We start from the raw sequence: 25866 nt of genomic DNA, 5'->3' as shown, positions 1-25866 counted from the left end.
CCTCCCTCGCCTGCTGTGTGATTCCTCTCGAGCAGCCTCGGCCCCTCCATCCGTCCAGGCGCGAGCTCCGCCCGCCCGTCGCGGGCCGGCGCTCCGAGGCCCCCACGCGAGGCGGGGACCCAAGGGGGCCTGGGGTCAGGGCGCGGACGGCCGGGGGCGTCTGCGAGGCGAGCCCCTCCGAGCGGCGCGGGGCCGGGACTCCTCGAGAGCCCGAGATGAAGCCCCGGGCCATGGACACCGGAGTGGAACCAGGTCCGCGTGGCGAGCGGAACCCCGGTCGGCCCCTGACAACCGAGACCAGGACGCAGGCACGGAAACGGGCCGGAAGCGGAAACGGCAGGGCGGAGCCTGTCGAAGCGGAAGTTCGTGGGGCTCGACTCCGCCCCCTCGGGCCTTTCAGAACCGCTGTGGGCCCCACCCTTTGACCCTCCCAGCACAATGGGCCCGCCCCCGTCCCCGTAGTGTGCCCCGCCCCTCCCCGCCCCCACCCAGTGTACCCCCACCCCGTCCCCGTAGTGTGCCCCTCCCCACCCCCTTCCCCACCCCTGCACCCCTTGTGTACCCCACCTCTCCCCCACCTCCGTACCCGTAGTGTATCCCGCCCCTCCCCCGCTGGCCGCCACCTCCCATGGTTCCCTCCCTTTGACGCTCGCAGTGTGTCCCCATGACCCTTGCCCTGCCACCCCTCAGCGAACTCCTCATCCCCAGACCCCATGGAGTGGAGAGGGGCCGGCTGCCGTCTGCTGCGGCGTCTTCACGCGTGGTCGTGCGGGCGGGGGGCGCAGAGCCTGGACCTTGGGGTGTGGCCCGGGGGCGTTGAGGTGAGGGGTCGGGCGTCACAGGGGTCGGGAGCGGGGAGACGGGGAGAGCTGGGGGGGCCCTTCTTTCTCGTCTGGTCGTTCCGCGCCTTCAGTGCGCCCCGCAGGCAGGGTCCTGAGGAGACGCACCTGGGCCGTCTGGGGGCACATGCAAGGAGCTGGGGCCGCGGTGGGAGAGGGGGCGTCCCTGGGGGAGCCTGCAGGAGGCCGGGCAGGGCGGCGGCCCAGCTGCTCCGGCCTGGCTTGACCATGTGGAGAAGAATGGCTGTAGGAGCTGGGGACCCAGGACACCCAAGGGGGTCGACCCTGCTGGGTGTCCCTGGCTGAGGCCCACCCAGCACTGTCTGGGCAGTGGCTGGAAGATGAGCCCCGCAGATCCTGACGCGGCCTCCCTCTGCCCGAGGGGCCCAGGTAGCCGTGGGCACCTACCCCCAGAGCCCCAGAGGTGCAGGCGAGCCCCCCAAGGGGCTGGAGATGGACAGCGGGAAGCGTTTGTTTAAGGCCTTCCTGGGGAAGATGCCAGAGTCGCAGCCACAGCCGTCCCAAGAGAACGGGCAGCCCTCGGCTCCACCAAGCCCAGCGGTGGCCTGGGGCCAGCCCGGGGCCCCGAGCAGCAGTCAGCAGGTGCTGCAGACTCAGGACTGGGTAAGCTGAAGCGGGCTGTGGCCTCTGGGCCCCCGGGCTCCTCTCTGGAAACCCCGGAGACTGGCCGGGGAGGTGTGGGTGGAGAGGGGCCTCTCGAGCTGGGGTAGGGCCGAACAGCGTCTGGTAAGAAGCAGGTGCTGGGCTGGCGGCCATGCAGAGCGTCAGCATTCTCTTCCCAGAGCCCTGGGTGGGCACCAAGGTGGGCGTGGCCCCTCCTGTCCCCCACAGCTGTGGGCTCTGCCCCTCTGCCGGCCAACCCAACCCTGGGCACCAGCGAGCGGAGGCATCCCAGTCATGGGGAGCTCTGCCCCCGGAGCAGGGACGGTGTCTTGCTGACCAGGTAGGCGGGCAGTCGGCAGGAGGACCTGTCAACCAGAGTCTGGCCAAAATGTTTCTGGAGGCTTTGCTTTGAGACAGCCCCAGTCTGGAGGGGTGGGCAGTGGGTGGGCAGCTGCTCGGTCCCCGTGCAGCGGTGAGGGGACAGGACACAGCTGCTCTGGCCCCGGGGGCGCTTCACAAGCAACAGAAGCCACGCCCCCAGGAGTTCTGTATTGTTCCCTGGGCGTCAGGATCCGGGCTGTGGCAGGCCAGGCTCAGTGGAGCCCGTGGAGCTGTGTGCTTCGACCCGTCTGCGTGGGTGTTCTCGAGGTCAAAGGTTTACGTGAAAAGGTGGTGGAAAAGGAAAGCGGGCTCCAGGTGCCCTACCAGCTGTGCCCTTGCCGGAAACCAGCCGCCCCTCAGCTTCCATGAGGCCGACATCTCAGGATGGGCCAGCTAGGACATAGAACACACGAGCGTGTACCTGTCGGGGGCAAGGACTTCTCGGGAGGGGCCGGGGCATGGGGCCATCCCACCGCGCACCTGCCCATGGAGGGGCCGGGCGGCTCCTGGGCAGGGGCGACCTGCGAAGTTTGCAGTTCCGGGAGGTGGGGGCCCCTGTGGGTAAGGGGGGTGTGGGGATGAGGCTGGGAGGCAGGACGTGGCACAGAGGAGAGGGGCTTCTGGGGTGGTGGGGAAGGGGTGTAGACCCCTCTCCGCAGACTCCCAGCTTTCTGACTTGGGGGCACGGAGTCCCTGCAGTGTCCCCCACACCCTGGCCGCTCCTCCGGTGTCATCCTGCTTCTTCCCTCCACTGCTGCCAGCCCTTGGGCGATGTCAGCCACTTGCCGTGGCCTTGACGGGCGCACCAGGCTGCTGTCTCTCTGTCCTGCAGGGTGTCCATCCTCTTTGTTCCCTCCTGGTGCACCCTCGGCACGGAAGGCTCTTCCTAGGGATCTCCCCACATCTGGGCCTTGTCAGGCATCGTCTTTCAGGGACAAGCCCGGCTGGCACAGGTTGGCCCTACCAGTCCCTTGGTCCCTGCCCTTTCCAGCCCGAGCCCACGAGAGCCGCCCTCATCTGCAGTGGTCACTGCAGGGCCCCAGAGCCCCACATGGTGGGGACACGTGCTCACAGAAGGGCAGCAACCTCAGGCTGAGGCCTAGGTCTGAGAAGACCTACCCTGACAAGGGTTTGCAGACGTCCAGCCTCACACAGAAAGCTGGGCAAACCTGTGCCTTTCTGCTTCTGAGGAGTCCCACCGAAACGACTGCAGAGGGCTCTGAGGAAGGCAAGAACCCACAGGACAGAATCGGGTTGGAGGGCCGACCAACAGGAGGTGGCAACCACATTCCAGTGGGCGGCCACAGAGTGGGCAGAGCTGGAGAGTCAGCTCCCAGCTGCATGGTTGAGGCCGCAGAAGCAGGAATGCCCCAGCTGCCAGAACCCAGTCTGCCCACATTGATACCAACCATCCGTCCCTGCTTTATTGCCCCAGTCTGCCCACACTGATAGCAACTATCAGTTCCTGCTTTATTTTTCTTTTCTTTTCTTTTTTTTAGATTTATTTATTTTTGGCTGTGTTGGGTTTTCGTTGCTGCGTGCAGGCTTTCTCTAGTTGTGGCGAGCGGGGGCTGCTCTTCGTTGTGGTGCATGGGCTTCTCATTGGGGTGACTTCTCTTGTTGCAGAGCACAGACTCTGGGCACGTGGGCTCAGTAGCTGTGGCTCGCGGGCTCTAGAGCACAGGCTCAGTAGTTGTGGCGCACGGGCTTAGTTGCATGTGGGATCTTCCCAGACCAGGGCTCGAACCTGTGTCCCCTGCATTGGCAGGAGGATTCTGAACCACTGCGCCACCAGGGAAGCCCCAGTCCCTGCTTTAAACGCGAATTAACAGCCAAGGGCACCAGACATTCGGGGAAGATCTCTGTCATGAAGGAGAGCAAAACACCTGGAAAGAAAGGAGTCAGAAGGAGCACAGTGCCAGGCAGAGCACAGCAGAGCTGGAGATGTGTCACCATCCGCGAGGTGACCTGCGCCATCTTGGAAATATTGGCCCACGCAGCCGAGCAAGAGGGGCGGAGAACGCGAGCAACTGCGGAGGAGGTGATGCCGGCATCACGGGAGACACGTGACTGCGCCCCGCCAGCACAGGAAAGTGGACTGGAATCCACCCACAGCAGGGGGTTTGGGAAGAGGGTGCAGACAACTGCTCGGAAATCAGTAGTCTTTATAGATGTAAACAGACTCTAGGAGATAAATGAGTGAAAAAGGCACATTTGACAACAGGAATAAACTTAACAGGAAATAGTGCAAACCTGTTTGAGAGAAACTTTAAAACACTCCAGGGCATTACCAAGGGACTTGGCGGTGGGAAGACACCATGTTCTTGGAGAGGAAGACTCACCAGCACAGAGGGTTCTCCCCAGGCGCTTCACAGCTCAGTGTCATCAACGATCAAAATTGCTAAAAGCTCATCTTCCCTTGTCAATTCGGCAAACTGGTCAAACAGAAAACGAAGCAAGAATAGGTTCAGCTCTCACGTGAACTCATATCACAAAGCTTCGATTATCAAGGCGATAGTGTCCTGTCATGAGATGCATGAACCACAGTGTGGAGCAGGAAAGGTAGAAACCGATCCACACGCCTGCAGACACTCAGTGTGGGCGGAAGGTGGCGCCTCAGATCCGGGGCTGCTGGGGAGGGGAGGTGGTGTTTTTGATTGACGCTGGGACACTGTGCAGCTGCCTAGAAGAAAGTAAGTTGTAGCCATACCTCTCACAGAGTACCAGGATGAGCTCCAAATGTGTGAACATTTTAAATGTAGAAGAATAAAACCATAAAAGTACGAGGAGAAACCCTGGGCAGATCCCTTTATAACCGTGGAGTAGGGGCAGCCTTTCTAACCAAGCCTCAAAGTCCAGAAGCCATAAAAGCAAAGAGATACATTTAACCACATGAGAGAAACAAACAAAAAAAACCCTCCATCAAGGCAAAATATACACCATGAGCAAAGTCAGAATAACTGACAAGGGCCCTTCCGCCACATGAAGGCACAGCAAGAAAAGGCTATCTATGAACAAGGGAGCAGACCCTTACCAGATAGCGAATATTCCGGAGCCTTGATGTTGGAATCCCCACCTCCAGGACTGTATAAGCTAGGTTGTTTGTGAATTACAACCTCACAATGGAAAATGAAGCAGCCTGGTTAATGCCCAACTCCAGATACCAACTCCTCCATCACCACACTTCTGCGAGTCCTCTGCAGCCAGCCTACCCGCCAGCCATATCTCCTTGGCGAAGATTTGTTGAAGTTAAAATGAATGGCTCAGAACTACGTTTATCAACATGGATAAACCTCACATAATGCTGAATGAAGATAGCAAGTTGCCCAAGCATGTGTTCAATGTGATACCGTATGTAAAGTTCAAAAATATGGAAAACATAGGGTGTATAGTTAAGGGGTACCTATATCTAATAAGTGTATGAAAACATGCAGAGGAGTAAGCGACACCAAGTTTAAGATAATGGTTCCTTCTTTAGACGAGGAGAGAGGAGTGATAACCTGGGAAGGGGGTATAGAAGGAACAATATTTGATCTTTGGAACTCCAAGTGTGTTCTGCCAGACCAGCATCATCATCACCATTTGGTAACTTGTTAGAAATGTAGAGCCTCAGCCATCACTCCAGACCCACTGAATCAGAATCTGCATCTTGACAAGATCCCCAGGTGGCTCACACGTATAGTAAAATTTGACAAGCACTGTTTTTGGTGGAACTATAGTATTACTGTTAACTGTCTCAAGTGTGAAACTGATGAGTATGGCTGTGTCAAAATGCCTTAATTCTTAGGAGATGCATGTTGAAGTATTCAGGGGCAAAGTGACATTGCTGTCTGCAACTTACATTCGAAACGTTCAGAAAATAAAAGTAGTTGAGATGAAGTAAAGATGGCAAGATGCTAACAACTGGTAAATTGAGGTGAGGGGTGTACAAATGTTTATTGCACTATTTTCATCTTTTATGTAGATTATACATTTTCACTATTTCAAATGTAGTATATGTTTAATGGAATTTCTTTGAATTTAAAAATCTACTTGGGGGAAAATTGACATCTTGACAATATCGAATTTCCTCATCTATGAACATGGTATGTCACTCCACATGTTCAGGTTTTCTTCTGTGTTCTTCAGCAATGTTGAACAGTTTTCTTCATATAGATTTTATTCATTTATTTTAAATTTACACTTACTCCTAGATATTTGACCGCTTTATTGTCACAACTGTGAATGGATTTTTCTGTCATATTTCTATCTGTTGCCAGTATATAGAAAGCTACTTATTTCAGAATATTTATTTTCTAATTTGTTATTATACTACACTCTTATTTTTCTAATAATTTACCAGCTCATTTTCTTTTTTTTAAAAAAAAAACAAGTTAACCTTTTTTTTTAATATTTATTTATTTTATTCATTTTTGGCTGTGTTGGGTCTCTTAGCTGTGGCATGCGGGATCTTCCGTGTGGTGCACAGGCTCTTTGTTGAGGCACACAGGCTTCTCTCTAGTTGTGGCGTGCAGGCTCCAAGGCACGTGGGCTCTGTGGTTGTGGTGTGCGGGTTCCAGAGCACGTGGGCACTGTGATTTGAGGCACGCAGGCTCTCTAGTCGTGGCGCGGGCTTAGTTGCCCCACAACATGTGGGATCTTAGTTCCCTGACCAGGGATTGAACCCGTGTCTCTTGCATTGTAAGGTGGATTCTTTACCACTGGACCATCAGGGAAGTCCTCTCCCAGTTCATTTTCTTGAAATTTTGAGGAAGACAATGATAACATCTGAAAATAGTGAAAAATTTGTCTCTTCTAATATTTTGAGAATTGTTTTTAGTTGGCCTATTAAATTGATTTCCTGCGTGATTTGAATAGCAGTGATGGTGAGTCTCGTTGTCTTCCTGACTTTAATGGAATGGCTGCTAGTGTCTCACTGTTAATCTAATCTAATGTTGCTTTTAGTTTCTCTTATATTCTTTTTGTTGTAATACGCTAATAACTTTCATTGAATTAGAAATGCTTGTTAAATTATATTAAGTCCCTTTTTGACATCTTCGGAAATGACTTCATTGTTTTTTCTCTTATAATTTATGAATATAATAAACTTTTTGTAATAAACTATATTTGCATTTCGGAAATAAAAAATAATAATAATTGACAACGTTGCCAAGACTGTTCAATGGCAGAAGGCGGTTTTTTTGTTTTTTGGGGGGTTTTTTTGCCCACGCCACGTGGCTTGTGGGACCTTAGTTCCCTGACCAGGGATCGAACCCAGGCCCTTGGCAGCGAGTGCACAGGGTCCTACCCACTAGACCGCCAGGGAATTCCCTGTCTTTTCAACAAACGGTGCTGGGAATACTGGATATCTACAAGCAAAAGAATGAAGTTTGACTCTCACCTAATGCCACGTGAAAAAATTAACTCAGCATGGATCAAAGACATAGACGTAAGAACTAAACCTATAAAACTCCTAAAAGAAAACAGGGGGAAACATCCTGACGCTGGATTTGGCAATGATGTCTTGGATATCACACCAATAGCACAGGCGACAAAAGTAAAAATAGATGAATTGGGCTTCATCAAAATTAAAAACTTTTGATCATCAAAGGACACTGCCAACAGAGGGAAAAGTCAGCACGCGGCATGGGAGAAAGCATAATCGACTCCTGAACAGCTTGAGGGTTAGGGGCGCCGACCCTCTGCCCAGCAGTCAAAAATCTGAGTAAAACTTTATAGTTGGCCCTCTGTATTTGAAGTTCCACATCCTAACCCTAACCACTGCCAGTCCGCGGCCTGCTAGGAACTGGGCCGCACAGCAGGAAGTGAGCAGTGGGTGAGCGAGCGAAGCTTCATCTGCCCCATCACTGGCACTACTACCTGAACCATCCCCCTCCCCACCCCGAGGGCAAAATTGTCTTCCACGAAACCGGTCCCTGGTGCCAAAAAGGTTGGGGACCGCTGCTCTAGTGCACATTTATTGAAAAAAACCCATGTATGAGCAGACCCATGCGGTTCAAAGCCATGTTGTTCAAGAGTCAGCTGTATTTGCAAGTCCATATCTGCTAAGGGATTAATATCCTTATATATAGAGAACTCTAAAACTCAGCAACAACAACAAAACCAAGAACTCGACTCAAAACTGGCCAAAGGACTCGAATAGACGCTTCTCCAAAGATCCACGAAGGGTCAGCAGGTGCGCGAAAAGGTGCTCAACTGCATTAGTTCAGGGCAGCGCGAGTCAAAGCCGCAGTGAGGTAGCACTTCACACCTATTAGGATGTGGCCGTAATGATAATGTAAAAAAAAGAACACGTGCTGGTGAGGGTGTGGAGAAGTCGGACCTCTGGCGCGCTGCCGGGTGGGATGTAAATGGCACAGTCACCACGGGGAACAGTATGGAGGTTCCTCAAAAAATTAAGCATAGAATCATCATATGATCCAGCAATTCCAGTTCCGAGTAGATATCTCAAAGAATCCAAGGCAGAGACACAAACAGGTACTTGTAGACCCATGTTCACAGTAGCGCTATTCACAATAGCCAAAAGGTGGAAGCAAACCAAGTGTTCATTGCCGGCTGAGTGTGGTAAAAACATACAATGGGAGGATAACTCAGCCCTAAAAGGGAAAGACCTTTTGACACGTGACACAACATGGATGGACCTTGAGGACATGACGCTGAGTGAAATAAGCCAGACACTACATGGTCCACTCATGAGGTCCCTAGAGGGGTCAGATTTAGAGACAAAGTAGAAGTGTGGGTGCCAGGGCTGGAGGAGGGGTGGGAGTGAGTTTAATGTGGACAGAGCCTCAGTTTGGGGAAATGGAAAGTTCTGGAGATGATGTTGGTGATGGTTGCACAACAATGTGAATGTGTTTATGCTAGTGAGCTGTACACTTAAAAATGGTCAAAATGGTAAATGTTATGTGATGTGCATTTCATCCCAGTAAAGAAACTATGTAAAAAGGGAAGAAAAAAAAGAAGGAACAAGAGATCCCCTGATGGGACAGGGTGAAGCAAAACAAATTCCAGGTCCCGGAAGTGGAGCTTCCTGTAGTGAGTAGGGTCTGGCCTGGCCCCGGAGGAAGGGCTGGTGAGCACGGCTGGTCCTGGGTTAACCGAGGACACAGCCCTGAGAGGCTTAGATGAATCGCAGGTGAGCGCGGAAGTAGGGCTAGAGGCCCGGAGGGGCACTTCAGAACAAGTTCCAGAAGGACGGGGAGAGGCTGAGCAAGGCCACGCTGGGCCTGGTGCTCCAACTGCTGGCCCTGCAGGGCTCGGGCCGGTCTGGGCTGGACACCCTAGGCAGCCGGGAACAGTAGGTTGCACTGGAAACAGCGTGCACGCCAGTCACCTTCCTGAGGAAGCCCCAGGCCCATCCCTGTCCCAACACCCACACCGGACAGAGGGCCAGTGTGAGGCCCAGAGGGGCACCTTACACACACATGCACACACACACACTACACACGCACACCACACGCGCGCCTGCAAGAGAGGCAGATGGTCCCCAGAATGTACAGTCCCTTCACAGAAAGGGAGTCCCCACTGGCTAGAAAGAAAACTAAAAGGTATTTGATGTCAGGGAAATAAATGAGGTTCAGCTGACAAAAACATGAGAGGCCAGAGTTCTGGCCAAGATGCGGGGCGCAGAGCCAGCACCCCTGCTGGTGGGAGCTCTGGGGCGGCCCCAGGCAGCACCTGGAGAAGGCGAGACGCCAGCTGCCCCGCAGGAGCCCACGTGTCCAGCCTGCTGTCCCCACAGTGGGGGTGGTGAGGTAATCGGGGCTGTTGGTTCAGGTGAGGGCAGCACAGCAGTGACAGCTGATGGACTAGCCCCTGCAAGTCCACGGGGAAATGTCTCAAAAGCAGGTTAAGAGAGAAGCACGCGGAAGAGCACTCCGCACCCCGTGGCCCCGGTTACCTGCGTCAGAGACCAGCCTGGTGCCTCGCGTGGTTTGTGGCCACATCTGCTGGTGGCAGGACCGGAAAGCGGGGAGCAAACCCGGGCTCCCAGCTCACCTCCCTCACTGGGGGTGGAGAGAGGAGCCTTGCACGAGACCATATCAATATGTTTTATTTCTTGGGGGAAAAGATCGGAAGCAAGTACGGCATTGTTCATTTTGGGTAGTGGATTCCTGGGTTTTCTCATGTATTTTCCTTTGCGTTTTTCTCACGTGGTTACCATTAGTTTTAAACTAAACTGTGCCTAAGGCCGGGCTGAGGTGGGACAGCCCTTCCACGGAGGGGGCCTCGTGTGCAGGCCCGGGGGCTGGCTGCAGGGACTCCTCCGTGGTGGGCACAGCCCTCCCCTCACCTGGGGTGACCCAGGACTGCCCCAAACACAGCTGAGGCCAGTGGGACCCGAGCCCCAGGGCCAGCGCCCACAGGCGGCGGGAGGCCTTCACTGTGGGGGTCTCACCACGTGAGGAGCAAAGCAAGGACCCTGAACTGTGATGATTGGAATCCGTGTTACAAATTGATTTTCAAAAACCTGAAGAGACTGATAACAAAGGAAACTCTAAAGTGGGCCTGGATCTGCCCTAAGGAAGGATTTGTGGGTAGGCATCCCCAAGCAACTAAGAAACGAGTCCTCCCCGTCGACGAGGTTCACGCTGCCCAGGGCATCCCCCTGACACCAGTGCTGCGTGGGGAGGAGGGAAAGAGAAACGGAACGGAGGGGTGCGCCATCTAACTGAAGCACAGGTCGAAAAGTCCTGAACGTGCAGGAAGTTAATCGAACCAAGCAGCAAACTGCACGAGCACAAAGGGTCACCCCGTCCAGGACAGCAGGGCCTCTGCTCCTCACAGCTCTGTCCCCAGCGCCAGGAGGGTACACGGCACGTTGCAGGTGCTCGATGAACATACATTGAGGGACATCCCTGGTGGCGCAGTGGTTAAGAATCCGCCTGCCGACGCAGGGGACACGGGCTCGAGCCCTGGTCCGGGAAGATCCCACATGCCGCGGAGCAACTAAGCCCGCGAGCCACAACTACTGAGTCCTCGTGCCACAACTACTGAAGCCCGCGCACCTAGAGCCCGTGCTCCGCACCAAGAGAAGCCACCGCAATGAGAAGCCCGCGCACCGCAACGAAGACCCGAGGCAGCCAAAAATAAATAAATAAATAAGAAAATTAAAAAAGTAAAAACCAAAACCTGTTGATTCTTAACAAGGTGGGAAGAAATGGACACTTCTGTAACGTGGTGAAGGGGAGCATTAAGAGCGCACAGTGGATGTGTTTCCTGAAGCGTCAAGCGGCGGGCAGGGCATCGCCATGACGATGAGACAGCGTGTGGAGCCTGCTCAGAGTCAGGAGAATGAAATGAGCCACGCATACCGGGAGCAGTCACCGTGTGTGGCCAGCATACTGTCTACCTAGAAAATCCACGCAGGACAATTAAAAGACCACTAATGGAAGAGGAAGGTTGGATATATGATCACCACTCAAAACTTAATAGTTTCCAATGCACTAAAAATAACCAGGAAATGTAGTAGCAAAAAGGATCCGTTCACTTTAGCAACAGAAACTACGATGTCCTAGAAATAACTGTGTCTCGTTTGATGCCTATGTGAAGAACACTATAAAATGTGACAAATGGCAGAGAATTCCTAAGGGGAAAGTTGTATCATATTATTGGGTGGGAAGATTTAGTGTTTTAAACCTGCCAGATTTTCCCAAAATAAATAATTCACGGCAATCCTAATTAGAAAAAAAAATGTTTTTCATGAATCTTGAAAATGTTATCTTAAAGGTACACAGCGTTTCTGGCAGCGTATCAGTTCTCTGTTAGTGCGTAACAGAAGTCTCCAGATTTCAGCAGCTCAGAACAATAATAAATATTTTTGTCCCAGTTTCTATAGGTCAGGAGTTTGGGAGCCGCTTAGCTGTGTGGCTCTGGCTTGGGGTCTCTCGTGAGGTTACTCCAAGATGCCAGCCAGAGCTGCAGTCATCCGGAAGCTTGAAGAAGGCTGGAGATCGTGGTCCCCTCGAGTGGCTGGCGAGTCAGTGTTCTAGACCCCCGGCGCTGGTTAAGAAGCCGGTGGAGATGGTTGTCAACCTCAGGCTCAGGTGGGCTTGGCGGGTTTTGATTACACCACAAGACTAGGAAGAGAACTGCCTCTGAACAAGTGGAGGGGAAGTGGGCTAGAAACAGCACCTGATCGAGCCAGAAGAGGAAGACAGAGAAAGACCCGAAAATAGGCAAGACCAACAAAGCAGGAGACGCGGCAGAAGGGGAATTAGCACTGTCGGTTAACTCGGGTTAAAGGCAGCTGTTGTCAGAGTGGGTTGCAAACCACACAGCCCCTCGACACGCACATGGAAGGGTGCGGAGAGAAGGGTGGAATATTCCCACAAGTGGGAGGAGGCATACTGTCAACAGCCTGGCATTAGTTCAGCGGTGCTCAGCTGCCAGACGCCGCCAGCGTGCCGTGGGCTCTGGGGTCAGGGCGGGTGGACGCCCCTCCACACACAGCAAGGCGGCCTGGTGGGCGCTCTCCAGGGAATGGAGCAGCAGGCGGGGTACCCCTGCAGTGAGGGCAAAAGAAGACAGTGTATTACTGCAGAGTGACAACATAATTTGAAAAACTAGAGATTTTAAAATTTTTTACTTGCCAAAGAAGCCATGCAAGAGTTTTTTGTTTGTTTGTTTGTTTGTTTAAATATTTATTTATTTAGGCTGCGCCGGGTCTTAGTTGTGGCACTCGGGATCTTCGTTGCGGCACGCGGGATCATTAGTTGCGGCATGGGGGAGCTAGTTCCCTGACCAGGGATTGAACCCAGGCCCCCTGCACTGGGAGCGTGGAGTCTTACCCAGTGGACCGCCAGGGAAGTCCCCAGGCAAGAGTTTTAAAAAAGAAGAGCAGGGCCTCCCTTGCCTGCTCTGAGCAGTGCATGTTGTGTGGCGCTGGGGCAGAAGTTGGCAAGGAGACTTATGACCTGCACAAACAGTCCAGAAATGGACCCTGGTTTAAATCTGGGAATTTAATTTCCGAGATTCTGCAGAGCAGTGGGAAACAGACTTCAATGAATGGTATTGGGGTGACTGGCTATCCATTTAGAAGATCGTTAAGTAGATCCCCACCACTCATCACACACACACACACACACACACACATACACACGCGCGCGCACATACACACACGCGCACACACGCTAACCATTAAAACCAAACCACAGAAGCACAGGGAGAATGTAGCAGTGTTTAGAATCCGAGTGGGAAATGCCCATTTTAGGCCAAATCCATAAAGGAAAATCCTGACAAATCGACTGCCGTTTTTAAAGGCTAGTACAATCAAAGACACAAGAGTGTTACAGGACACTCTGGAAGAAAACACTTCTAATATTTAGAACATACAAATGTTTACCAACCGGAATCTGTGAAGAGATGCTTAATAGCAAAGAGAAAACAGTTTTTAAAACTGAGCAGGAAAGTGTGTTAAGTCTATGGACTTATAGTTCATAAAGGAGAAACGAAATGAGTGCTAAATGTGAAAAGATTGGCAAAAATGACAAAGATAGACCCGGGCTGTTTGGCGGGGCTGACGGCGGACTCGGAGGGCTCGCGCCAGGGAGTGCTCCCCGGGGCTTCCACTCCAGTGTCCTCGTCCTCACGGTGAGACACAGCGCACCCCGCCTCCGCAGGAGACCCTCCAACACTAGCAGATGGAGAAAATGAGGTCCAAAGAATGGAGTGATTTGCAAAGGAATTGAGTCAATGCTGTATGTGGAAGTCAACAAAAACTGATCAGCGTAGTGCGATATTTGAAGACGCAGTGATATTCGGAAATTTCTGGCAAGGTTTCCGAAGCACTTCTTTTTCCATCCAAGATAAAGCCTCTTAGCCAGGCCAAAACATTAAACTTTGCATTATGCAAAATCATTTGCTGGAGAGAAGGCAACACAGGGAAATTGATTACATTTTGTGTAAAATAATTACCTTAATGTAGCATCTCCCGTATGCAGTGTTCACTTGGAAACAGAAATGGCTGTCAGAATGGCTCTGCCTCAGTTTGTTAGCGTCAACTTGACCCAACTTAGTATTTGCCACATGCAGAAACCAGTGTCCAACAAAGGCTCTGGCATCTGTCTGGGGCACTGGGCTTGCATCTCAGCCCACCTCTGCTTTGCTTCACTGAACAGATCTAGGTGGCTGGGTCATGACTGTGTTCTGCTTTAGATCAATGACATTTCTGGACCCAGAGAAAGCGTGAATTAATTAAAGTTTCTAAGTAGCTAGTATGGGCTAGGTGTTCTGCTAGGTGACTGGGTTAAAATATACCTCTGTTCCCAGGAAGTCCTCAGCCTGGTTAGGGAGGCAGGCACAGTTACAATTAAGGCAGTGAGTGCTACAGTACACGCATACAAAGGGGATGGGGTAGTGGGGCTATCTCGTAGAGCCTAGAAGCAGAGTGGAGAGCAAAGACGTGCTTCCAGAGTCTTAAAGGATGAGTAGAAGTTAGCCTGATGAGGGCCCAAGAGGGGGATGACATGGCAAGTGGGCAAAGAACTCCAGGGAGAGGCCAGTGAATGGTTTTGAACAAGGAAGTGATTGGCGCTCCAGGAAGATTGTTTCTGTTTTCAATATCTGTAACTCTGTTTCTGTCTTGTAAATAAGTTCATTTATATGGTTAGCAAAGGGGAAACGTGTTGGGGGGAGGGATAAGTCAGGAGCTTGGGGTGAACATACACACACTACTATATACAAGGTAGATAACAATCAAGGACCTACTGTAGAGCACAGGGAACTCTACTCAATATCCTGTGATAACCTATATGAAAAAGAATGAATATATGTATAACTGACTCACTTTGCTGTGCACCTGAAACTAACAAAACATTGTAAATCAAGTATGCTCTAATAAAACTAAAATTAAAAAAGGAAAAAACATGATAAAGACAGATCTGTGTGGAGTTGGGGAGGACACAAGGGAAGCAGTAGCTGTTTTACTGGTTTTGCAAAGAACCAGTTTGTGATCATTGTTTTTTCCACTTTAATTTATTCACCAGCCTTTCCCGATTCTGTCTTTAAACTCTCCGTGAACTGCTTTTGTTGCTGTTTTCCTAGCTTCCTGAGTTGTTTGCTCTGTCCCTCCAGTTCCAGGGCTGTTTTCTAATCTTCCAGCGTTTGAAGCCATCGCATGTCTTCAGAGGGCAGCTTTGGCCGCCCTCCTGGCGGGGGGGAGTCCTCCCTGGCCCCTCCCGGGGACTGGGTTTCCCTTCCACTCCCCCATCTGTGCCCACAGGAGCACCTTGTTCTGGTTTCCAGTCGGGCCCACGGGGGAGTCTGTTCTGCCCGTGGCCTGGAGCCCAGCCAGTGTGCACGATGGTTCCTCTTGCTGGTGAGAATGTGGGTCCCCTGTGCGTGCTCTCTGTTAGGTCGCTCTACTTAATTGCTTCAATCTGTTTGTAAAATTTTGTGTCCGTTTTATTACCACTTGCGGGCACATAATTGAGAACAGCAGCCCTGCCTGGCCCTGCGGGTCATGGCCCAGCTGCCCGCATCTGCCGGCGCCCCCCACAGGGACTGCGGGCCGCACCTGCCCTGAAGACACCTTCCCCTCCCCGGACCCGGAGTCGGCTCATCCTTTTACCTCAATCTGCTGCGAATGTCTGCTCCCCAGTGACCCCCTGGAAGCCTGCCGACAGCTGAACGTGGGGAAGTTTCCCTCAAAGTGACGAGGTTACCCTTCTCCCACCGCTTCTCTTTTTCCCTGGAGGTAATAATCGCGCCCTCCTGCCCCTTCTTCTTCGTTTTCTGTGCACTGATTATCGATTCTTTCCCAAACTTCCCAGAGAAACTGTGACACTCGGCTCACAAACGACCCGACCCCTCAGGTCTGGGGGTTCCACCGCCCCTGCCTCTGTGCCACCCTGTACCTGCCTCATCCAGGGACCCTCCCTGCCGCTCCTGGTTGGGACCCCAGTTCCTGGGCCCTGGGCGTCCCTCCTGCCAGCTCCCCCCTTGTCTGCTGGAGCCCCTCATCTCGCAGCTCCTCAGAAGGCAGCTCCTCTGAAGACACTCAATTTCCTGAGACTTTAAAGTTTGAACATATCTTTATTCTACCTGCATACTTGAGTGATACGTTGGTTGGGTGAAAATTCTCGGTGGCAAATAATTTTCTTTCAGGATTTTAGGCCGTTGTTGCATTGCTTCCACCTTGCAGTGGGGCTGCTTGGTGCCCTGGACCCTGCGGAGTTCTCCTCCTTTGCACGTGCCCTGCTTTTTAGTCTCTGGAAGTCAGGCTGTTTCTCCTCCTGCCCTGGTTCTGAAATATCACCACACTGTCCTCTGGTGCCAGTCTGTTCCCTTTCTCGGTCCTGTGTGAGCCCCTTCAGTCTGGAGCCTTGCTCCCTCCGTGGCGTGTGTGCGCGTGTGTGTGTTCATCTTCTCTGCTCTGTCTCTTTCTGGAAACTCTATTAGTTGGATGTGGGCCCATGCGATTGACTCTCTTTCTGGAAACTCTGTTAGTTGGATGTTGGCCCGTGTGATTGACTCTCTTTCTGGAAACTCTGTTAGTTGGATGTGGCCCTGTGTGACTGACTCTCTTTCTGGAAACTCTGTTAGTTGGATGTGGGCCCGTGTGATTGACTCTCTTTCTGGAAACTCTGTTAGTTGGATGTTGGGCCCTGTGTGACTGACTCTCTTTCTGGAAACTCTGTTAGTTGGACGTGGGCCCGTGTGATTGACTCTCTTTCTGGAAACTCTGTTAGTTGGATGTGGGCCCGTGTGACTGACTCTCTTTCTGGAAACTCTGTTAGTTGGACGTGGGCCCGTGCGATTGACTCTCTTTCTGGAAACTCTGTTAGTTGGATGTTGGGCCCGTGTGATTGACTCTCTTTCTGGAAACTCTGTTAGTTGGATGTTGGGCCCTGTGTGATTGACTCTCTTTCTGGAAACTCTGTTAGTTGGATGTGGGCCCGTGTGACTGACTCTCTTTCTGGAAACTCTGTTAGTTGGATGTGGGCCCGTGTGATTGACTCTCTTTCTGGAAACTCTGTTAGTTGGATGTTGGGCCCGTGTGATTGACTCTCTTTCTGGAAACTCTGTTAGTTGGATGTTGGGCCCTGTGTGATTGACTCTCTTTCTGGAAACTCTGTTAGTTGGATGTGGGCCCGTGTGACTGACTCTCTTTCTGGAAACTCTGTTAGTTGGATGTGGGCCCGTGTGATTGACTCTCTTTCTGGAAACTCTGTTAGTTGGACGTGGGCCCGTGTGATTGACTCTCCCATTTTCTCATACTTTGTTACCTTGCCTTTTTGGGCTTTGCTGCCCGTCCTTCTATTATCAGCATTTGCTGTAATGATGCCCCGTGACAAACAACTCCCAAATTTCCATGATTCACAACAGCAAACTTTTGTTTTTCTGTTCGCAGGTTGTGTGTCTTCCATGCCGCTTACCCTCAGAGGTCTTCCCAGGGAAGCCTGTGCTCGGGCGGACACAGAATGTCAGGAGGCCCGCTCAGACTACACTGGGGATGCTGTTGGCACCCTGTGGACCCGCCCAGCAGCAGGAGGCAGGAAAATATACTCTAGTGGGAACCGGCGTGACGCCACACGTTAAAGGGGAGGCGTAGGATTCGATTACAGGAAGGGAGTGACGAACTAGGGTCAACAGCCTACCCCAGCACCTGCTATAGAAGTTTAAATTCTGACGTCGCATTTTTAACTCGAAAGAGCTCATCCCCGTTCTCTGAACAGCCCTTCTTCACGTCATCCTCTTCTTGTTTCATAGGTACATTGGATCCAGGAGAACAACAGTTACAGGGGGAGGTGGCCGGCTTCCTTCTGCTCCCTGTAACAGCCCCCTGTCCTCTGAGTTCCTTCTGCCCAGGTTGGTGGTTTGGCCTCTGTGTTTCACGCTGGAGACGTTCTCAAGTTGGGGGCGGGGCCGCTCTTGGTCTACACTGAAGAGTGGGGCACGCAGGGCTGGCTGAAGGCTCCGTGTGCCAGGGGCCGCCTCACCAGCGGTCACGCTCTTTGTGGGGTGATCGGGCAGGTTTGGGCTGCTCCGCATTGGGCACCCCCCTCTCTTGGTGTCTGTAGGCCTCTTCTCTGGGACTGGCCTTTCTCCCCAGAAAGGACCCCTCCCCTCTCCTGCGCAGAAGGGGAGCTTAGCCAGGCTGCCACCGTTCTTCGTGCAGAGTGGGAGGAGGGGCTGGGGGCTTCACTTTCTTTGTCTTAAACAAGAGAAATGTATTGTCTCGCAGTCTGGAGGCAAGAAGTTCAAAATCAAAGTGTCAGCAGGGCTGGTTCCCTCTGAGGGCTGCGAGGGAAGGGTCTTTTCCAGGCCTCCCTCCTTGACTTGCAGACAGCCGTCTTCTCCATCATCCTCCTTCTGTGCATGTTTCTGGGTCCAAGTATCCACTTTTTTTGGGGGGGGGGCATCCTAACCATTTTGAAGTGTACGGTTCAGTAGTGTTAAGTATATTTGCATCGTTGTGAAACCCATCTCCAGAACTTTTCCATCTTGCAAACCTGAAGCAGCACCTCGCCCTCGCCCAGCCCTGGCAGCCAGCATTCCATGTTCTGACTCTACGGATCTGATGACCCTAGGTAACTCGTACGAGTGGGCTAAAACAGCGGTCCCCAACCTTTTTGGTGCAGGTACCGGTTTCATGGAAGACAATTTCTCCACCGACGGGGGGTGGGGGGGGTGGGGGGTGGGGGGGCGTGGTTCAGGCAGTAATGAGAGCGATGGGGAGGGGCTCGCTCGCCTCCTGCTGTGCAGCCTGTGGCAGGGGTGGGGGAGCTGGTGCTCCCTGGACTAAACAATATTTGTGTTTTCTGTGACTGGCTCGTTTCACTACACATATCGCAGCCCGTGCCGGAATGTCCTTCCTCTTTAAGGCTGGATAATATTCCATTGTGTGGATGGACCACATTAGGCTCATTCATTCATCCGTTGATGGACGTTTGGGTTGCAGCCACTTTTTGGCTACGGTGAATAACGCTGCTATGAGCATGAGTACAGAAATAGCTCTCTGAGACTTGCTTTCGATTCCTTTGGATGTATACCCAGAAGTGGGATTGTTGGATCATATGGTAGCTCTGTTTTTAATTTTTTGAGGAATGGAGGCTGAGTTTGTCTTAATCCTCTCTTTATTTTTAGCATGGCACCCTTCCCTGCCCCCGTGGCACTCCAGAGGGTGACCTCCTGGCTTCCCCCAGGGAGGCAATGGGATGGCTCCCTGGCTGGGCAGAGCAGGAGAGGCTCTGAGGGTCTTTCACGGACAGCCCGCCTGGGAAGTTCTCCCTGGGGGGAGGGTTCCTGCAGGGGTGCAGCGCACTTCTGGTCTTTCCCAGTTAGTAACCGCTTTCCAGCCTCTGCCGACAGCCCTCTAACACCCGTGCCTCACTGCCTGTTCCTGTGTCCCTGTGGACACCTGAGCGATATTTTCCACCCTACGCCTCTTTATGGTCATTTTAGAGGGGTCTGGGGAGGAGGCTGACCTTTGGGTCCGCCTTTCTTGAGGCGGCCGCAGTCTGGCTGCCTGTTCTGGGGCCTCCCCAGAGTGTGGGCTAGCTCTGCCCGGCCAGGCCCGGGCAGCAGCCGGAGGGCCACGACCTCCGCGGTAATGGCCCCCAGCATCCAGGGGGCCGACCCGTGCATGGGAAGGCAGGGCAGGTGCCGGCCGGGGTGCCCAGGGGCCGAGCCGCCGGGCACGGCCACGGAAGGCCCCAGGACCAGAGGCTGAGGACCTGCCCGCCCGCCGGCACTGGGGAGGCTGAGCACACAGCACTTTGGAAGCGTCCCCCTCCGCGAGGCGGGTGCGGGACCCCCAGGCGCGGCCGGCGCGGACCCCTGCCCTGTCCCCGCAGGTGTGCGAGACGCAGGGGAGCAGGCCCCCAGCCGCCGCTGGAACGTCAGCATAGACGAGCGCTGGAGGCTGGCCGTGCTGGGTGGCGGCGAGAGGCCGGGCCTCGCCGGGGCGACCCTCTCCTACAGGGTGCGCGGGGCGGGGTGCGCCGAGCGTCCCGCCCCGCCCCGCCCCGCCCCGCTCGCCCTGCCCCCTGCCCCCGCCGTCCACGCAGGACCTCGCGCAGACCGTGGCCCAGCTGGTGTCCCAGGACGAGGACAAGGGCGTGCTCTTACCCCATCCACCGAGGTCCGCCGAGTCCAGCAGCGCCTTCCAAGCCTTCCTGGTCCGGAGCGCGCCTTTCTGGCACAACGTGGCCCTGGAGGCCCAGGCCGCGAGGTCGCCGCCCTCCTAATAGGCGACTCAGCCCCGCGTGTCTGTCTTCGGTGCCTCTCCTGTGCGTCCTGGGGAGGCGGCCTGCCAGGTCTGGGGCGCACGGCTCCTGCGCCCTCCCCAGTGCCCACCAGACAGTCATGACCAGCCCAGGGATGAGAAAACGTCCTGGGAGGACGTCTGGCTGCCCTCTCCTCAGAACACCCACCCCTGAGGCCTTGGAGACCACCTCCGGTTGGGGTGACTTGCCCCAGCCCAATCTCCAAGAGGCCACCTGGCGGGGCCTGAGGGACAGAGCAGAGTGGCCCTCCAAGATGGCCCTCTGGGCTGCCAGGAGAGGCTGCCCGTTCCCCCCAGGGGCCGTCATCCTGGGGACAGGCCACTGTGGGCGGCCTGGGAGGGGTGTGAGGCCTTGGCAGTCCCCCCTTCGGGGCCTGGTTCATGGACAGCCCCTTAGCTGGCCTGGGTGGAAGGGGTCTGGGCTGGGGAGCCTAGCCCCTTGGGGAGCTGGGTGCCTGCCTGCAGGGGGCAGTGAGGTGGGACCAGCGATCTTCCGGGAGCGAGGAGGTTCTGGTCATGAACTGCTTGGTACTGGTGCCCGCCCAGGCCAGGAGCACTGCCTCTCCAGGAGGCCCCCAGGGGCACGTGTAACTCGGGGGTGATGCCGTGATGGGGAGAAGCCCAGAGCCTGCGGGAGCCAAGGAGGTTCCCAACACAGAGGGAGGCTTCCTGGAGGAGGTGATGCCACCCGTCTCCGCACAGGGAGCTTGTAGCCGAACAGGGCCTGAGAAGGCAGGGTGGGGCAGCTGCGAGGAGCTGGCCCTGGCCTGCCACGGTGTCTGCCTGTGCCCCGAGGCTGAGGGGTGGGTGGGTGGGTTCTGGGCTGGGGGTAACATGGGGCTGCATTTTGGGGAGACCAAGCTGGAGGGGAAGAGGAAGTGGGAGGAGGGGAAGAAGGGAGGTGATGATAGGCTCCCAGCCCGTGGGGGGCGGGGTGGAAGGAGGGCGGCAGGTGCGGCGCCATCCCCCGGACTCGGTGACTGACACTCAGGGGCTGACTGGGGGCAGCGTGTGTGGGTGGCCGTGAGGGAGGGGGGCTCTGGGCAGGATGAGGTCATCAACCCCCGCCCCCAGGCCCAGGGTGAGGGCAACGCCCGGGTTTCTGCCTCCCTCCCAGAGCCAGCTGCTGAGGTGCTGCGACCCCACCTGCCCATCCTGGCCTCAGCTCAGGCCCCTCCTCCAGGAAGCCTTCCAAGATCATGCAGCTAGGCCCCCACCCCGTTCTCTCTGGGGTCCCCTGAGTGTAGTCTTGTTCCAGGCCTGTGCCTTTCTCAGGATCCCTAGACCCCTAGGGTTAGTGGTGGGCCGCAGGGATGTGGGGTGGAGGCTGGGGCTGGGGGAGGTGTCCTAAGACGTGGGGGAGAAGGGTGGACGTGAGGGTAGGCTGGGCCCTGGGGGACACCGCGACTCCCTCCCCCTCCTCCTCAGGGACCCTGGTGAAGTGGGGATAGGTGTCAAAGGCCAGAACCTGCTCTGGGCCAGGCTCCGTGCTGGCCAGGAGGACCCCCTCCCATGCTGAAGTGCCAACAGTTGCGATAGAGGTGACAAGCGCTGTGGAGTTCTCTGCCCCAAGCGGCCTTAAAGGACTTCGTGGCCAGGGCCTCACTGGGCTCACCCTGCAGGTCTCTTGGTCTCACTTAGGGTGTCTCATGAGGCCGCAGTCGGATGGGGTGGGTCCAGGATGCTGGGCTGGCCGGCCCTCTGTCCTGCGAGTGGTCTCAGGGCCTCTCCTCTGCACCAGGTCTCCCCCTCTGGGACCACCACAGCAGCAGAAGTCGCGGGGCTCCCCTGGTGGAGCCCGTGGCCCGCTCCAGTAAGGCGTGGAGCCCCAGGACGGGTGGCAGTGCCGGAGATGGTTTCGTCGTCACCCTGGGCGTGTTGGCTTCCTATCGCTGCCCTAACAAGTTTCCACAGACTTAGTGTCTTCACACAAATCCATGGACGTTAAGTTCTGTAGGAGTCTGAAACGGGTCTCGCTGGGCTGAGACGAGGGCGTGGGCAGGGCTGCCTTCCTGCGGGGGCTCCAGCCTTCTCCAGCTCCTCGGGACGCCCACACACCTTGGCTCGGGGCCCCGTCCTCCATCTCCAAAGCCAGCAGCGCAGCACCTCGTCCTCCGCTTTTAAGGACCCTGTGATGATGGGCCGCCTGGACACCCCAGGATAGCATTTTAAGGCCACCTGGTTAGCAACCTCAACTCCCCCCTTGCCACATAACCCAGCACGGCCACAGGTTTGGGGTGAAGATGTGACATGTCAGAGGGAGGGGCACTCTGGCATCGAGTGGCTGGAGGCTGGGGCCTGCGCAACATCCCAAGAGCAGAGGACGCCGCCCCCCCCCCACCCCCAGCTGAGAATGACCGGGTCCCAGCGTCACCAGTGACCCAGCTGGGAGCCCCTGGAAGAGAGGAGGGTCTAAGGGGGCCTGGGAACCCGGTGAGAGGAGGGTGTCACCCAGCAGACAGGTCAGACAGCACCACTCTGGTTAGGACACTGCCCCCAGTCACTGCTGACAGTGGACATTGCAGTGTCCCTTTACTCTGCTTCCCAACCGGGAGGTCCCTTCCTGAAGTCTAGGAGGAGCAATGCACCTCCCCAGACTCACAGTGAGTGAGGGCCGGGGGTCTGCTTAGGTTCTCCTGTGGCAGAGAGGACGGCCACCCTCCTGTGTGGTCTCCCTTGTACCCTAGCACCCGCCTGTTCTCGTGGATCAGGTGGGCTCAGAGCAGGAGCAGAGGCCACTCTGGACACCCCAGGCAGAAAGGGGAGCCCCCCAGCCCAGCCCACAGGGCACGCCCCGCCACCCCCCCAAGGGCTGGCAGGGCGCCTGGGAGGTGTGTGTAGTTCGTGCCCTACTGAGGGCCACAGACAGTCACTGCCCAGTGTTGCCGGTTGAAAAAAATGAGTTCATTGGCTTTACAAGAACACTTGCTCACTATTCAGCAATCCAACAATAAAGTTTAAAAATCTCGCCCACAATTTCATCATCGAGAGGACCGCTGTCGACATTAGGTGGAGGTTGTTCAGATATTTCTAAAGGCCTAGGCAGAGGCGAGAGGATATATGGAAATACAGAATAGGGACTTGCCTGGCTGTCCAGTGGTTAAGACTTCGCCTTCCAATGCAGGGGGTGCGTGTTCGATCCCTGGTCGGGGAGCTAAGATCCCACATGCCTTGTGGCCAAAAAACCAAAACATAAAACAGAAGCAATATTGTAACAAATTCAATAAAGACTTTAAAAATGGTCCATATCAAAAAAAAATCTTAAAAAAATATAGAATAAGTGTAGAATTCTTTCAAATTTTTAAAAATTTAATTTTAAGGGAAAACATGATCGCTGAAATTAGATGAATGCTTCTTCACCCCAAGTTTACAAGATTTTTCTAAGATTATTTTTAGAAGTTACAACAAACATTGAGAGATGGGTGTCACTGGGGTTTGGGTGGTGTGCGTCTATCCAATGCCGGGCTTTGAACGGTGAAGGGTGCCGGCACCTCCCCTCTGGCCCCGGCCCACCTTGCAAAGTCACTCCCGTCCCCTGCGTTCCACGTGTCATATCCGCATCCCACTGGGGGGCCGAGCTCACCGCCAGCACCTGCCCACTCAGTCTTCGTTTCAATTACATCTTTATTGGCTGTCTTAAAGGTCAGCTTTCACATTTTTAAAGAACTTTATTTCTCAGGTTCTTCTAGGTTTAAAAATGTTTCCCTGAGGCCTTTAAACACGCATGAGAACTTGGCTGGGGCAGGATTCTTCAGTTTAGCTTTCTTACCCTCGCAATTTGCTCTTCAGGCTTTGAATGTTGCTGGAGAGAGCAGGGCCAACTTGGGGTTTTGTTTTTGTATGTGACATGCTTTCTCTGAAAAACGCTTCCAAGAATCCCTGAAGTTCAGTAAGCAGGCGAGGTGGGTCTCCGTGTGACTTGCACCCCACCGTGGTCCTGGAGGCTCCCAGGTGACTCCAGGGGAACTCTCCTGTAGCGAGTCTCTGAGTGTTTTATCTAACCGTGCACGGCCTCTGGCACCGTGTGCCTTCCTCTGAGGCCTCTTGCCTCCACATCTGCTGCTGCTTCTCCCATCCCTCACCAGAGGTCAGCTCAGGTCACTCGGGACTCTCCAGGCCCTGCACAAGGACGCAGCCCTGTCGAGTGGCCTCTGGGCCACTTCACCCACCGTTGGACTCCCATGGATCCCTCCTTCACCAATGTCCCAGCCTCTCCAAACAGTGCCCTCACTATGATCACCCTGTCCCCTGACCCTCATCACTTTGTCTTCAAGGCCCGTAATGTCATGTTTATTACCTCTCCCCTGCTCCCCACTGGACCGCACAGCCGTCCCTGTTAGTCGCCCGACATCCTGCCCCTCGCTGTTTCTTGTTCTAGCGACGGCGTGATTTTGAGGAACTGTGTTTTCTCAGCTCCTAAACCTTGCTCTCGTTCTGCTGTCCCGCCATCTACTCTCTGACTTCTGATTACCGATCTCACGTTCTGTCAAGCTCCTAAGATTCCAGGGCTCCTGTGGAGTTGTCTTCTGCTTCTTCAGGTCTCTTCCGCCGTGCCTCACCCCCGCCCCCTGCTGTCCTTGAGGCCGTGGACTTGGCCACACCTTCACACACCCTCCCGGCTCTCTCCTGAATGTCTACTTCCTCTGCTACTAAATGGATGAATTCCTAAGTCTTTTTTGCAAGGTGTCTCTGGTCTGTTGGCCTGCCGCTGAGCTGGTGTAAGGGCTGGGCATTGCATGCAATCTCCCTTTTTTGTTAGTCTGGAGAGGGGAAAGCAGTGTGGAAGCCAACGGAGGAGCGGGGGCTCTGTGCTGTCTCCCGAGGGTTTATTAGACGTCACTGTGCTTTGGGAGCGGGGAGACCTGTTATTCCAGCGGCTTCCCTGAGACGCGGCCCGTGGCTTTGCTTCCGGTGGAGGTCAGCCCGGACTGCCGCTCACGCCCACGGCCCCGTCCAGGGAGGAGAACAGCCCCCGCCCTTTGTTGCTTCTCCCCGCAGCTGGCAGGCGGGCGGCCCTGCGGAAAGCTGAAAGCCCTGCCTGGGCACTTATCGGTGGTTCTTAACTAACTTTATGGTCGACTTGTTAGGTGTAGGTGGAAGGGGACTTCATGCTGCACCTTCGCTGTTCAGATGAGGAGATGCAAGCCACGAAGCTAGGACGGGGGCCTGGGGGAGGGAGACCATTCCACCCCCAGCGCCCCCGCTTGGGGAACCTGCCTAGATATCCTCAGCCCTAAGCTCCTCCCTTGCAGCCGCCGTCAATCACGGCGGAGGTGCTCGGCCGGGGGCCTCTCCTGAGCTCCACCCCTTCGCCACTCCCCTCCGTGTCTCGAAGGGATGTCCCTGAGTGGACAAGGCAGTCACCCTGGGGCCCCGACACCTCCCTCCGCTGGCCTCCTAGCAGCCAGGTTGGTCCTGGCTCCCAGCGTGGCCGGGAACCCGCTTCTCTCCACCCGGGACTCCCCCCTGCACCCACTGCTTTTCCTTGCGGGGTGCGCCCAGGCCACCGCGCTCCCCACCATCCTCGGACCTTAAGCTCACACTCGGTTGCAGGTTCTGCCGGGCCTGGGGAGGACAGGCAGGTGCCTCACCCACAGGGGCCCGTCCAGACTCGCTGTACTGGGCACGCACCGCCCCCCGCCCCACCAGCCGCGGGCTGTGGGCCGTGTCAGAGAGGCCTGCGGGACCCCCGCTCTCAGGCGGGGCCTTGTAGAGGGTCCTCTGGGCACGGCCACGCGCCTCCCTTGGCCTTCTCCTCAGGCCACAGTCCACGGAGGCAGTGCCCGCACGGAG

The 25866-nt window shown here is 55.0% G+C and overlaps 1 protein-coding gene across 1 annotated transcript; it reads left to right on the top strand.

Annotated features, from left to right (window-relative positions):
* The first annotated feature begins 585 nt into the window (after positions 1-585).
* On the top strand, positions 586-20209 carry TEX22 (testis expressed 22). Its single transcript, XM_060142259.1, has 8 exons — positions 586-821; positions 1230-1463; positions 3613-4002; positions 9023-9141; positions 17556-17654; positions 18279-18427; positions 19643-19770; positions 19856-20209. Exons 1-8 carry the CDS (start codon positions 714-716, stop codon positions 20033-20035), a joined length of 1407 nt encoding a protein of 468 aa, XP_059998242.1. The 5' UTR covers positions 586-713; the 3' UTR covers positions 20036-20209.
* Positions 20210-25866: the final 5657 nt, after the last annotated feature.

This window comes from Lagenorhynchus albirostris, chromosome 1, assembly GCF_949774975.1.
Source record: "Lagenorhynchus albirostris chromosome 1, mLagAlb1.1, whole genome shotgun sequence".
In the NCBI taxonomy this organism is placed as follows: domain Eukaryota; kingdom Metazoa; phylum Chordata; class Mammalia; order Artiodactyla; family Delphinidae; genus Lagenorhynchus; species Lagenorhynchus albirostris.
The sequence above is the reverse complement of the archived record's forward strand: the minus strand, read 5'-3'. Positions and strand labels throughout refer to the sequence as shown.